The sequence below is a fragment of the Oncorhynchus masou genome, chromosome 13, assembly GCF_036934945.1.
Source record: "Oncorhynchus masou masou isolate Uvic2021 chromosome 13, UVic_Omas_1.1, whole genome shotgun sequence".
Classification (NCBI taxonomy): domain Eukaryota; kingdom Metazoa; phylum Chordata; class Actinopteri; order Salmoniformes; family Salmonidae; genus Oncorhynchus; species Oncorhynchus masou.
In genome coordinates, this window is record NC_088224.1 from 35,092,851 (window position 1) to 35,108,446 (window position 15,596).

Sequence of the window (15,596 nt, forward strand, 5' to 3'; positions counted from 1 at the left end):
TAATATCTGGCCCTGTGCCCTCCCTAAATCATGGCTTTGAACATTCCAGCAGACATTTAGCCTTCCATAGCTGGCTACGTGACTATTGCAACTCTGAGGGTGTAACATTTATTGACAATTTAGATACCTTATTGAAACAAAGCTTGTTTTCCACCCAAATCATTTGGGTTCCTGGATCGTTTCACAGCATTATAAGGCTGCGTTGAGACAATGATTATCAATGACCCAAGCCCAGCTCAGTTAATCCCTACCAATGTGTCGCTGATTTGTCATAATTCTTAAGAAAATGTACACTACCGTTCAAAAGTTTGGGATCACTTAGAAATGTCCTTGTTTTCCATGAAAACATACATGAAATTAGTTGCAAAATGAATAGGAAATATAGTCAGGACATTGAAAAGGTTATAAATAATGATTTTTAATTGAAATAACGATTGTGTCCTTCAAACTTTGCTTTCATCAAAGAATCCTCCATTTGCAGCAATTACAGCCTTTGGCATTCTAGTTGTCAATTTGTTGAGGTAATCTGAAGAGATTTCACCCCATGCTTCCTGAAGCACCTCCCACAATTTGGATTGGCTTTATGGGCACTTCTTACGAACCATACGGTCAAGCTGCTCCCACAACAGAGCAACAGGGTTGAGATCTGGTGACTGTGCTGTCCACTCCCTAAATAGTTAAATAGTCCCTAAATAGTTATTGCATAATTTGGAGCTGTGCTCTGCGTCATTGTCCTGTTGAAGGAGGAACCTGGCTCCAAATAAGCGCCGTCCACAGGGTATGTCATGGCGTTGCAAAATGGGAGTGACAGCCTTCCTTCTTCAAGATCCCTTTAACCCTGTACAAATCTCCCACTTTGCCACCACCAAAGCACACCCAGACCCTCACATTGCCTCTACCATGCTTGACAGATGGCGTCAAGCACTCCTCCAACATCTTTTAATTTTTTCTGCGTCTCACAAATGTTCTTCTTTGTGATCCGAACACTTCAAACTTAAATTAATCTGTCCATAACACTTTTTTTAACAATCTTCCTCTGTCCAGTGTCCGTGTTCCATTGCCCATCTTAATCTTTTATTTTTATTGGCCAGTCTGAGATATGCCTTTTTCTTTGCAACTCTGTCTGGAAGACCAGCAACCCGGAGTTGCCTCTTCACTGTTGACGTTGAGACTGGTGTTTTGCGGGTACTATTTAATGAAGCTGCCAGTTGAGGTCTTATGAGGCATCAGTTTCTCAAACTAGACACTCTATTGTACTTGTCCTCTTGCTCAGTTGTGCACCGGGGCCTCCCACTCCTCTTTCTATTCTCGTTAGAGCCAGTTTGCTCTGTTCTGTGAAGGGAGTAGTACACAGTGTTGTATGAGATCTTCAGTTTCTTAGCAATTTCTCACATGGAATAGCCTTCATTTCTCAGAGCTAGAATAGACTGATGAGTTTCAGAAGAAAGTTCTTTGTTTCTGGTCATTTTGAGCCTGTAATCGACACACAAATGCTGATGCTCCAGATACTCAACTAGTCTAAAGAAGGCCAGTTTTATTGCTTCTTTAATCAGAACAACAGTTTTCAGCTGTGTTAATATAATTGCAAAAGGGTTTTCTAATGATCAATTAGACTTTTAAAATGATACATTTGGATTAGCTAGCACAACGTGCAATTGGAACATAGGAGTGATGGTTGCTGATAATGGGCCATAAAAAATCTGCCATTTCCAGATACAATAGTAATTTACAACATTAACAATGTCTACACTTTATTTCTGATCAATTTGATGTTATTTTAATGGACAAAAATGTGCTTTTCTTTCAAAAACAAGGACATTTCTAAGTGACCCTAAACTTTTGAACGGTAGTGGACATTATACCAGAGGCGTTGGAAGACACAATGTAAGTAACTTTCCTTGGCAGTAGCTAATGAGCATCCTTAATAAATACAAAATGGGCTATATCCATTTATACTGTTGAATCCAAACAAATATAATTTTCTGCATTTTCTGCACTTTTATTATAATTTCCATACTGTGCCACACAGCATGACGTGGGCAAGGAAATCTAGGGTGAGTTAATTGGTGAACTGTTGGAATCATGGAAATATAATGATTATTCTAATTCTATAGTTGGAATATAGTGGGCTGCACCTTTAATGCATTGTTGTCTGTCATGTTAACGAATTAAGTGAGTGAAAAATTATTGTCAAGGTAGGGACCAAAGTGTTGGTCAGTGTTTCCAGGTGATCCTAAATATACAGTGCCTTGCGAAAATATTCGGCCCCCTTGAACTTTGCGACCTTTTGCCACATTTCAGGCTTCAAACATAAAGATATAAAACTGTATTTATTTGTGAAGAATCAACAACAAGTGGGACACAATCATGAAGTGGAACGACATTTATTGGATATTTCAAACTTTTTTAACAAATCAAAAACTGAAAAATTGGGCGTGCAAAATTATTCAGCCCCTTTACTTTCAGTGCAGCAAACTCTCTCCAGAAGTTCAGTGAGGATCATCAGTAATGATGATAAATAGAATCCACCTGTGTGTAATCAAGTCTCTGTATAAATGCACCTGCACTGTGATAGTCTCAGAGGTCCGATAAAGCGCAGAGAGCATCATGAAGAACAAGGAACACACCAGGCAGGTCCGAGATACTGTTGTGAAGAAGTTTAAAGCCGGATTTGGATACAAAAAGATTTCCCAAGCTTTAAACATCCCAAGGAGCACTATGCAAGCGATAATATTGAAATGGAAGGAGTATCAGACCACTGCAAATCTACCAAGACCTGGCCGTCCCTCTAAACTTTCAGCTCATACAAGGAGAAGACTGATCAGAGATGCAGCCAAGAGGCCCATGATCACTCTGGATGAACTGCAGAGATCTACAGCTGACGTGGGAGACTCTGTCCATAGGACAACAATATGTCGTATATTGCACAAATCTGGCCTTTATGGAAGAGTGGCAAGAAGAAAGCCATTTCTTAAAGATATCCATAAAAAGTGTCGTTTAAAGTTTGCCACAAGCCACCTGGGAGACACACCAAACATGTGGAAGAAGGTGCTCTGGTCAGATGAAACCAAAATTTAACTTTTTGGCAACAATGCAAAACGTTATGTTTGGCATAAAAGCAACACAGCTCATTCATCTGGACACACCATCCCCACTGTCAAACATGCTGGTGGCAGCATCATGGTTTGGGCCTGCTTTTCTTCAGCAGGGACAGGGAAGATAGTTAAAATTGATGGGAAGATGGATGGAGCCAAATACAGGACCATTCTGGAAGAAAACCTGATGGAGTCTGCAAAAGACCTGAGACTGGGACGGAGATTTGTCTTCCAACAAGACAATGATCCAAAACATAAAGCAAAATCTACAATGGAATGGTTAAAAAATAAACATATCCAGGTGTTAGAATGGCCAAGTCAAAGTCCAGACTTGAATCCAATCGAGAATCTGTGGAAAGAACTGAAAACTGCTGTTGACAAATGCTCTCCATCCACCCTCACTGAGCTCGAGCTGTTTTGCAAGGAGGAATGGGAAAAAATGTCAGTCTCTCGATGTGCAAAACTGATAGAGACATACCCCAAGCGACTTACAGCTGTAATCGCAGCAAAAGGTGGCGCTACAAAGTATTAACTTAAGGGGGCTGAATAATTTTGCACGCCCAATTTTTCAGTTTTTGATTTGTTAAAAAAGTTTGAAATATCCAATAAATGTCGTTCCACTTCATGATTGTGTCCCACTTGTTGTTGATTCTTTACAAAAAAAATACAGTTTTATATCTTTATGTTTGAAGCCTGAAATGTGGCAAAAGGTCGCAAAGTTCAAGGGGGCCGAATACTTTCGCAAGGCACTGTATGTTACATTACATGTTTTCCTACTTCATGAAGCTAGCCAACATATTCATGCTTTGCCTATTCCTCTCTGTTAAGATGCCATTGCACAAACATGCTTATCTAGGCCTAGATCAGCACTGGTAACCGGCAGTATTACCTAACAGACTATGTTTGCTCTGACTCACATTTAGCAAGCTAGCTAGCCAGCTAACTAGTGATTAGCATTAGCGGATAACACAAATTATTTTAGCAACCTTACTAAAAAAAGACAAAATAACAAACAGGAGTTTGCAGACAACAAGGTACACAAACTAATAGTGTACAGTAATTATGGAACGCTTATGGAAAGCAGCGTGTCACCAACATTTTTGCATCCATCTGACCATGAAGAATAAACAGCAATAAAGTGCTTGTGAGTCCGTGGTCGTGCAACTGATCTCTCCTTGAGTGACAGGAGGCAGGACTTGGTGTGGTTAGGAGAGAGATGACTGAACTAGAAAATTGCGTAAACTATCAAATTGGACATTACACGTGTCGGAGTTGCGCATCACATTTAACAAACCAAACACTGAAATTCAAAGTAAAAACTCAAACCGGTCTGTGCAACAATACCGGTATATAGTTAAATATGGTATACCGCCCAGCCCTAAATGAAGTACAGAAGTATCTCATTTATATAAGTATTTACACAACTGAGTCAATACTAGTGGTTAGAGCGTTGGGCCAGTAAACGAAAGGTTGCTGGATCGAATCCCAGAGCTGACAAGGCAAAAATCTGTCGTCCTGCTCCTGAGTAAGGCAGTTAACCCACTGTTCCCTGGGCGCCGAAGATGTGGATGTCGATTAAAGCAGCCCCCCACACCTCTCTGATTCAGAGTCAGTTGAAGGCATTCAGTTGTACAACTGACTAGGTATCGCTCTTTCCCTAAACTTATTGACTCAATACATTTAAGCTTTTCAGCTTTTAATAATAAAATATTATTAAACTGTAATAAAAATGAGTACATGGTTTTCATCCACTTATAAGCCTACATGTAAAATGTGTTGCTGTTACATTTCATGTTAACATGATATACTGTATCTTTAGACCCTAGTAGTGAACCTATTATAACATAACAGTATATACTACAGAGTCTGCTGTTATGTAGCAAACAGTGAGCAATCTGACATTTCCTCATAAAACAGCCGACGTTGCTAATAACATCTCCTATCCAGCAATGCTCACCATACATAGGACCCTAGTGACCAAATATTTGTACAAATAAATCAATAAAACATCATTCTATTTTGACATTATGGGGTATCGTGTGTAGGCCAGTGACAAAACATCTCAATTTAATACATTTTAAATTCCGACTGTAACAAAACAAAATGTGCAAAATATATAATTTATCCTATAGACTTTGCACAATGCTTTTGCACTATGAATATGTCTATATAGTATCAATTGTATATTGTGTATTCATTCATGTACACTGAGTGTACAAAACATGCTCTTTCCGTGACATAGACTGATCAGGTAAAAGCTATGATCCCTTATTGATCTCACCTGTTAAATTCACTTCAATCAGTGTAGATGAAGGAGACAATTGAGACATGGATTGTGTATGTGTGCCATTCAGAGGGTGAATTGGCAAGAGAAAAGATTTAAGTGCCTTTGAACAGGGCGGCAGGGTAACCTAGTGGTTAGAGCGTTGGACTAGTAACCGAAAGGTTGCAAAATAAGAATTTGTTCTTAACTGACTTGCCTAGTAAAATAAAGGTAAAATAAAAAATAAAATAAAATATGGTAGGTAGTAGGTGCCAGGCGCACCAGTGTGCCAAGAACTGCAACGCTACTGGGCTTTTCACGCTCAACAGTTTCCTGTGTGTATCAAGAATGGTCCAAAGGACATCCAGCAAACTTGACACAACTGTGGGAAGCATTGGAGTCAACATGGGCCAGCATCCCTATGGAACGCTTTCGACATCTTGTAGAGTCCACAGCCTGTTGAATTGAGGCTGTTCTGAGGGCAACTCAAAATGAGGAAGTCCCTCTCTTTTTACTACTGTATGACCCACCTGCAGGCGTCCGTCCAGGGTCCTCTGGATGGTGACACACTTGCTGGGGTGCACACCGTTGGTGGTGATGGCGGTGATGAGCGAGTCCAGCTCGTCCTTCTTCTCCTTGAGCTTCTTCACCAGGCTCTCGATGGCACGCTTGGCGAAACCCTCATTCTCGCCACCCTGCCGGTGGCACATGAGGCTGTGCACGATGCTCAGGCAGGCGTCATTGCTGCTGGGGGCGTTTACCGACATGATGCTGCCATGGGAGGGAAGATGGAGAGGTCAGTGATTGGCATAATGATAACCCTTTACATATGTTAATTACACTTGTCACAAAGGTTCAGGTGCATGTAAAATGACACTGTCTTGTCACTTGACATTCAGTTGTTATGCCATGTTAATGACAACATTGTGATACTGTTATGGCATACAATTCAAAATAGTGTCCTACAATAGGACTTCATAACTCCTTCATAACCCATACTGCATTCATGAGAACAGACATGAGTGCACACCATTAGCGCATACAGACACACACACAAAACGTAGGGAAGTTGTGTATCAAGGCTTGTGCTTTTAGTTTTTACGACGTGGGATGAGTTGGACCGCAGAGTGAAGGAAAAGCAGCCAACAAGTGCTCAGCATATGTGGGAACTCCTTCAAGACGCTTGGAAAAGCATTCCAGGTGAAGCTGGTTGAGAGAATGCCAAGAGTGTGCAATACTGTCATCAAAGCAAAGGGTGGTTTCTTTGAAAAATCTCAAATATAAAATATATTTTGATTTGTTTAACACTTTTTTGGTTACTACATGATTCCATATTATTATACCTTTATTTCAACAAGGAACACAGACTGAGACCACGGTCTCTTTTACAGCTGGACCCTGCGTACACATGTTTACACATACAGTTTAGGTACAATGATTAAGAAACTACACAAGACAAACAAAACGATCACAAATAACACAAAAGCAGCAGATTGTTACATTTCCACACAGGTTATTCCCCTAACAGCACAAGAACTTGCATTACCCGAAGCATTTACAAGTAATACAAAAATCCTCCAATAAATGTTTAAAATGGGCAAGGGGGACAAGAGTATCAAGTTTAAGTTTAGTCTGCAGGCTATTCCATAAGCAAGGAGCGTAACAGGAAAAGGCAGCCATACGCAACTCTGTGGAGATCGCATGGACCTCAAGTGTAATCCATGCTTGAGACCTGTTTTGAGGAATTATAATTGTAATGTAGATGAGTGATGATAAATAAGAAGGTAGTTTATTCAGAAGTGCTTTATAGACAAACACGAGAGCACGTTGTTCTCGTCCCATGGACAGCGAAGTCCAACCTACATTGTTATATAAAACACAGTGGTGAGTTCTGTAGCTAGCACCCGTAATAAACCTAAGTACGCAATGATAAGTAACATCCAGAGGTTTAAGTGTGAATGCCATAGCATGCATGTAGATAATATCCCCATACTCTATAACAGAAATGAAAGTAGCTTGCACAATTTTTCTTCTATTTGTAGAGGACAAACATGTCCTGTTTCTATAAAGGAAGCGTAGCTTGATATTTAGCCTATTACAAAGTTCATCAATATGCATTTTAAAAGACAGTTTATCATCCAACCATATCATTAAGCATTTTATATGCAGAGGCCTGATTAATTCGAAAGCCATCTAAACTCTTAAGTGCAAGTGTATTTCCAACCAACTTTTTGAACCTATTAAAAATCATAAAATGTGTTTTCTTTGCATTTAAAACAAGTTTCAGCTGAATAAAAGACCCTTGTAATATCTTAAAAACAGTCACCAATTGTGATAATGCTTGGTCAGCCGCTGGAGTAATAGAGTACATGATAGTGTCATCAGCATATAGATTAATTTTACACTTTATCTCGTCACCGATATTGTTTATGTAGAGAGTAAACAGTAATGGACCAAGTATGGAACCTTGTGGGACCCCTTTAATGTCATTTCATAGTTTTGATGTCTTCACTATTATTCTACAATGTAGAAAATAGTAAAAAATAAAGTAACACCCTTTAATAAGTAGATGTGTCTAAACTTTGGACTGGTACTGTACATACTAACAATTATAATCTCCCAGAATGAGCTTGATCCAACTTGGCAACCCTGGTCTAGCCGGGTGTAACGGTTTTCTTTAGGTGAAGGAGAGGCGGACCAAAACGCAGCGTGGTTATATTGATTAATGTTTAATAAAAAAAAGATAAACACGAACACTACAAAACAATAAACATGGAAAACCAAAAACAGCCCTATCTGGTGCAAACACAGAGACAGGAACAATCACCCACAAACACACAGTGAAACCCCCAGGCTACCTAAGTATGATTCTCAATCAGAGACAACTAATGACACCTGCCTCTGATTGAGAACCATACTAGGCCGAAACATAGAAATACCCAAATCATAGAAAAACAAACATAGACTGCCCACCCCAACTCACGCCCTGACCATACTAAATAATGACAAAACAAAGGAAATAAAGGTCAGAACGTGACACCGGGAGGCATCTACCTGTGAGGGGAATGTACCTGGTACTTTAAAGTAGCCTGCCCTTAACCATTCTACAGTTTCATTTGAAAAGGGGGAAAACATGTTTATGTGCTACTCGTGCAATGTGAATTTGATTAAATGAACCCCCCCATACTCACTAATCAACATACCTTCCCTACCATGCCTGAGTTCAGGAGGCACAAAAAAAGAAAGGAGAAAACAGGAAGGTACTATCTAAAAAGGTAATGTCTAAAAAGAAATGCTTGATCTTATGTAAGCTCATTTCTGAACTGTTAGGCCAATAAAGCCAACATGTCACTATCAGGAACTCCGTAGTAAAACTGCAGCCTTGCTCTGTTTGTCTGTTAATACGCGCCAGAGGTAATCTAATTCTGCCATGAGAGCTATCATAACCTGTTGCATCTACGTGGCTAATCTGACTGGAAGTGACTCTGTTCTCCCTCTCCTCTCATTATCTTAATATCTGTCCGTTTGGAAACATGCTCGCACAACAACATGGCTTCAAGCTGTGGGAGAAAGTCTCAGGCTACCAGTGTGTGTGTGTGTGTGTGTGTGTGTGTGTGTGTGTCCTCTCATGAAGAAAATTCATTGACACAGCTTCTTCAACATAGAACATCCATAAAAAGACAAACTCAGTCACTATAATGTGCCTCACATTACAAAAATGCCTGTCCTATTCATATCAAGTGATGCATGTCTTCGTTATTCAGGATATACTGTATAGGCCAGGCTTACTGAGTTGGTGTTGTAGTTAAAAGCTTATCGAGAGCAGGATAGCACTGCTTTGATAGTCGTTTTTTTGAAAGCAGTCATAGAGAATGGTGTATGTCACCATCAAAAAACCTGGTGTGTCTGTCCTCTTACACTGAACAAAACTGAGAAGTGTCTAGGGGCAGGGGTTAAGGGGGTTACACTGGACTAGGTTAGTGTTACTCTGAAGTCATTGCTCCAATAGAGGTTGAGGGTGATATTATGAGTGGATTTGAGGGCTCTGTGGAAAGGGGAAAGTCTCAGTTGAAGAGAAAGCTATGATGGTTTACAGTAGGTCTAAGGCAGTGGTCACTAACCTTTTCTGAGTCAAGATCACTTTCCTAGTTACCCCTTTTTCTCCCCAATATCGTGGTACCCAATTGGTAGTTACAGTCTTGTCTCATCACTGCAACTCCCGTATGGACTTGGGAGAGGCGAAAGTCGAGAGACGCGTGTCCTCCGAAACACAACCCAACCAAGCCGCACTGCTTCTTGACACAATGCCCACTTAACCCGGAAGCCAGCCGCACCAATGTGTCAGAGGAAACACTGTACATCTGGCGACCGTGTCAGCGTGCACCCGCCACAGGAGTCGCTAGTGCGCAATCGGACAAGAACATCCCTGCCGGCCAACCCCTCCGCTAACCCAGACAACGCTGGGCCAATTGTGCGCCGCCCCATGGTTCTCCTGGGCGCGGCCGGCTGCGACAGAGCCTGCACTCGAACCCAGAATCTCTAGTGGCACAGCTAGTACTGTGATGCAGTGCCTTAGACCACTGCGTCACTCGGAAGGCCCTGTCAAGATCCCTTTCTGAGTCAAAATTCCAGCCGAGACCTCCCGGGTGGTGCAGTGGTTAAGGGCGCTGTACTGCAGCGCCAGCTGTGCCATCAGAGACCCTGGGTTCGCACCCAGGCTCTGTCGTAACCGGCCGTGACCGGGAGGTCCGATGGGCGACGCACAATTGGCCTAGCGTCGTCCGGGTTAGGGAGGGCTTGGTCGGTAGGGATGTCCTTGTCTCATCGCACACCAGCGACTCCTGTGGCGGGCCGGGCGCAGTGCGCGCCAACCGAGGTTGCCAGGTGCACGGTGTTTCCTCCGACACATTGGTGCGGCTGGCTTCCGGGTTGGATGCGCACGGTGTTAAGAAGCAGTGCGGCTAGGTTGGGTTGTGTATCGGAGGACGCATGACTTTCAACCTTCGTCTCTCCCGAGCCCATATGGGAGTTGTAGCGATGAGACGAGATAGTAGCTACTACAACAATTGGACACTATAAAATTGGGGAGAAAAAGGAGTAAAATTCACAACAAAAAAATGCCAGCCGAGAACTCCCGCTCAGATTTTTTTTAACATGACTTAGAAAACGTAAACCTATACAACAGTAACCCATTGAAAACAGTACTGTAGCAATGAGGTTTGTGCAGTAGGCTATAGGCCCAATACATTACCAATGCATATTGGCTTTGCTTGAATTGCCTTGCCAATGCATTGTTGTTCTGACCATTGTTTTTAAATATATTTCAAAATTTGAGGTCGGTTATATGATAACACCGGTAATAGGTCAGTTGTTGTATTCTGAGTGAGCATACATTTAAGTATGTTTCTTCATCTGATGGTCAGTCTCAGTGGAGGGAGAGAGCAGCAGACTGAGGGTCTGCCTATCAACATCCCTCCGCTCTCCCTTTCCTCCCCTGACACTGACCAAAACGTTCTGACCTTAGTTCCTTTGTTTTGTCTTTGTTTAAATGGTCAGGGCGTGAGTTGAGGTGGGCAGTCTATGTTTGGTTTCAGTGTTCGGCCTAGTATGGTTCTCAATCAGAGGCAGGTGTCATTAGTTGTCTCTGATTGAGAATCATACTTAGGTAGCCTGGGTTTCACTTTTGGTTTGTGGGTGTTTGTTTCCGTGTGAGTGTTTGGACCACACGGTACTGTTTCGGTTTTATAAATTCACCTCATCGTTTATTGTTTTGATTCAGTGTTCAGTGCTTTCTTTTATTAAAATCATCATGAACACTTACCACGCTGCGCTTTGGTCCGATCCTTACTCCTCCTCAGACGAAGAGGAGGAAATCCGTTACACTGATGGCAAAACTCGAGTCGCACCACATTATTTCTGCCTCATGCACAAATTCAGTTTGTTATTCCTATGAGCAGAGAAAGTGAAATGTTTCTCAATATTAAAAAAGATAATAATAATAATGCAAGCATATCGATACACTTTCCTACTCAATCATTTCATCTGCAGTGCTGGTTGCAGCGCGAGTGGAAGTGGGAAGAACAGGCATTTTATGGCTTATAAAAGTGTTAAATAAAAAGTGTTGACAGTGCTGACTAAGAACTTAAAGTGAACTCACTCATAAAAACAGCAGCTCTTTGCTGTATTCGTTGGCGTCTGTCTTTTGTCATGGTTTTAAAAGTGTTGAAATCTCACAGTATACATTTTGCTGTCTTTCTTTTGGGTCTGCTACGTTACGGCAGACACTGTAATCTGAGTGCACATGATTTGCTCTCCGGGCCCGCAGGGAAAGCAGAGTTTGTACCTTCAGACTGGTTCAAAATGGGAACATTTCGCCTACCTAGTGCACCTACCGCCAACAGCATGAGGGGAAAAAAAATAGGAACGCAAGCATTAATAATTTTTCGGGGGTGAAAAATGTTTGGCGATCGACTACGAATGCCTTGGAGATCGACCAGTTTGGTTAGTAACCACTGGTCTAAGGACTGTTGATCAACCTGTCGTAAGACCGACTACAAACCAAGCTTAAGAAAGGCTCTAAATCATAAAGCAAAATTAAAGTATTCAGAAGTGAATCCATGCAACAGGTGACCAACAATAAGGGCAGTCTGAGAAAAGAATGATAGCCTGGCATAGAGATGTCATTCTGTGGGTATATGATAGATTTGTACTAAACTAGGGCCTACCCCACAATTAATAGGTATATAACTAGAAAATTATCAAGTGAGCAACTAATGAAGAAAGGACTACAATTCTGTTCTGACACTATTCCTCTAGGCCAAAAGTACCCTCTTAGGGCTGCCCCATTTTGAAGGTAAAATATTATTAAAATGTAATAACAATGAGCACAAGGTTGTCATCCACTTATAAGCCTACATGTATAATGTGTTGCTGTTACATTTCATGTTAACATGATATACTGTATCTTTAGACCATAGTAGTGAACCTATTATAACATAACAGTTGTAAGCGCCCAAATATGCTTTGCCAATTTAAGATGTACTGTTTTATGGCAGTGTCTGGTACACTTGCACTTGACTATAAACTCATCTCATGGAATGGAAAGGATCCTTACATGGAAAAAATAGACTACAACCAAAACACAGCATTGCTGTTGTAACCTTCTTGGCCGACCCTTACAATGCATTATTCTAACTCAATCTGACCAATTTTCAAGCCATACATTCACTTTTTACTAGGATCTTCCGCGGAGACGTAAACACTGCCACACCATATTTGGTCATTACGCGTCACCAAATCTAGGCTACCGTCTAACGTCTAAACATTTTAAGAAATCCTGGTAGGGATGATAAAACGCTTTCGGCATTGTATCAATCTAATCATACGAAAGCCGGCGCTACAATGCAACTCATTACAGTAGCATATTTGAATAGAACATCAGAAGTTGATAAGATAGAGGGCAAAATGTCATATCAACTACCTTTCCGAAAAAATAATCGCCAATGCAGACTAACGTTAGACAGTCATGCAGCCAGTGAAATCACTGCAGGACCAAATCATTCGAAATAAAAGCAGCTTATTTTAAGCATATCATAAAAACCAAGACACACAGACACACTCCCCAGACACATGCCTGGTTGATACAACTAACGTTAGCGAGTAATCAAGCTATTTTGCTTGTCAGGACCGGGTACAGAAATCTCATCCATATCTTATTTAGTATGATTGGAGAATGAAGAGCTCCCGTGACGTGAAAAAGCCGCATACTTTGATAAATTAACTATACTTACACATCAGCCGGAGTATTGAAGAGTAAGAAGTGAAATAGTGGTGAATGTGGTGCACTGAGGTAGCTAGTAATCCGACTTTCCTTCCTCCCCTAAGGGGCTATCTGCTTCTATCCCTGTCGATATGACTATCAGCCTTGCTGTCTCCGCTCGTGCATCCTGCTAGCGCCCAGAAACCTCGCGCTCCGTACAATAACAAAAGAAGGAAGATATTGTGCGCGTGAGTGTCTCGCTGAGCACCAGCCAATGGGGCCTCCGGTCTCAAAGGGACGGCGGTTCTCAGCCAATAGTGACGAGGCTTTCACGGTGAAAGATTGACATATCAACGCGACTGTTTTTTTAAAGTGGCGCCGCGGAGATTACCACGCCCCTCTACCCTTCCACACTGCTAATGACTAGTGATGTGTGTTGTAGGCTATTATCATTATTTTGTACATTTATTTAACTATGCAAGTCAGTTAAGAACAAATTCTTATTTCAGTGGGTTAACTGCCTTGTTTAGGGACAGAACGACACATTTTTACATTGTCAGCTCAGGATTCGATCTTGCAACCTTTCATTTACTGGCCCAATGCTCTAACAACTAGGCCACCTGTCGCCCAAGTAGGCCTACACAACACCCCAAGTTTGATGACTATTGTATTGTTTATTATGTCCCTATTATTTTTGCACCACTAAGCATTTCCCTGTTGTATTCTGCGCCCAGCAAGGTGCACATGACAAACAAACTTTGATTTGATTTGACCCTCATTTGTTAACTCTAAGGTCATTTTAGAGTGAAACTGAAGGGGCATGGATAACAATGACAGACAACAAGGTACCATGGTGACAAATGGGGCAATTAGTACTCCACTTGTCTTGGGTAATACATTTGATCTACTGAACTCTAGAAAGGGTGTGATAACTTTTTTTTCTAAACCAACCATCAAATCAAATGTTATTTGTCACATGCGCCGAATACAACCGTTGTAGACCTTACAGTGAAATGCTTACTTACAAGCCCTTAACCAACAATGCAGTTTTAAGAAAATACCTAAAACAAATGTAAGAGATAAGAATAACAAATAATTAAAGAGCAGCAGTAAGTAACAATAGCTAGGCTATATACAGAGTCAATGTGCGGGGGCACTGGTGTCAAGGTAATTGAGGTAATATGTACATGTATTTAGTTATTAAAGTGACTATACATAGATAAAAAACAGAGAGTAGCAGCAGCGTAGAAGGGGAGGGGGTGCAATGCAAATAGTCTGGGTAGCCATTTGATTAGCTGTTCAGGAGTCTTATGGCTTGAGGGTAAAAGCTGTTTAGAAGCCTCTTGGACCTAGACTTGGCGGTCCGGTATCGTTTGCCGTGCGCTAGCAGAGAGAACAGTCTATGACTAGGGTGGCTCGAGTCTTTGACAATTCAATTTGATGGATGGAACCTTGGGTCAGGTGATGTACTGGGCCGTATGTTCTCACCTCCGTAGTGGCTTGCGGTCGGAGGCCGAGCAGTTGCCGTACCAGGCAGTGATGCAACCAGTCAGGATGCTCTTGAAGAGTCAGTACAATTCTGTTTTAATGTACCATTTGTACCATCAAATGTATTTATAAAGCCCTTCGTACATCAGCTGATATCTCAAAGTGCTGTACAGAAACCAAGCCTAAAACCTCAAACAGCAAGCAATGCAGGTGTTGAAGCATGTTGGCTTGGAAAAACTCCCTAGAAAGGCCAAAACCTGGAAGAAACCTAGAGAGGAACCAGGCTATGAGGGGTGGCCAGTCCTCTTCTGGCTGTGCCGGTTGGAGATTATAACAGAACATGGCCAAGATGTTCAAATGTTCATAAATGACCAGCATGATCAAATAATAGTTCTGGAACAGGTAGCACGTCCGGTGAACAGGCCAGGATTCCATAGCCGCAGGCAGAACAGTTGAAACAGGAGCAGCAGCACGGCCAGGTGGACTGGGGACAGCACGGAGTCATCATGCCAGGTAGTCCTGAAGCATGGTCCGAGGGCTCAGGTCCTCCGAGAGAGAGAAAGAAAGAGAGAAAGAAGGAATTAGAGAGAGCATACTTAAATTCACACAGGGCACCAGATAAGACAGGACAAGTACTCCAGATATAACAAACTGACCCTAGCCCCCCAACACATAAACTACTGCAGCATAAATACTGGAGGCTGAGACAGGAGCGGTCAGGAGACACTGTGGCCCCATCCGATGATACCCCTGGATAGGGAAAAACAGGAAGGATATAACCCCACCCACTTTGCCAAAGCACAACCCCCACACCACTAGAGGGATATCTTCAACCACCAACTTACCATCCTGAGACAAGGCCGAGTATAGCCCACAAAGATCTCCGCCACGGCACAACCCAAGGGGGGGGCGCCAACCCAGACAGGAAGATCACATCAATGACTCAACCCACTCAAGTGACGCACCCCTACTAGGGACGGCATGAAAGAGC

General features: G+C 42.0%; 1 protein-coding gene across 4 annotated transcripts in view; it reads right to left on the minus strand.

The window, feature by feature from the left end:
- Nucleotides 1-13,296, minus strand: part of smad10a (SMAD family member 10a) — a 32,583-nt gene extending 19,287 nt beyond the window's left edge. For all 4 annotated transcript variants that reach the window (XM_064983588.1, XM_064983587.1, XM_064983586.1 and 1 more), the window contains exons 1-2: nucleotides 13,149-13,296; nucleotides 5,889-6,129 (exon numbers count right to left, since the gene is read on the minus strand). In XM_064983588.1, the coding sequence (XP_064839660.1) occupies nucleotides 5,889-6,125 (237 nt within the window). In that variant the 5' untranslated portion in view covers nucleotides 6,126-6,129; nucleotides 13,149-13,296. The remainder of the gene's footprint in view (nucleotides 1-5,888; nucleotides 6,130-13,148) is intronic.
- Between the last annotated feature and the right edge of the window lie 2,300 nt (nucleotides 13,297-15,596).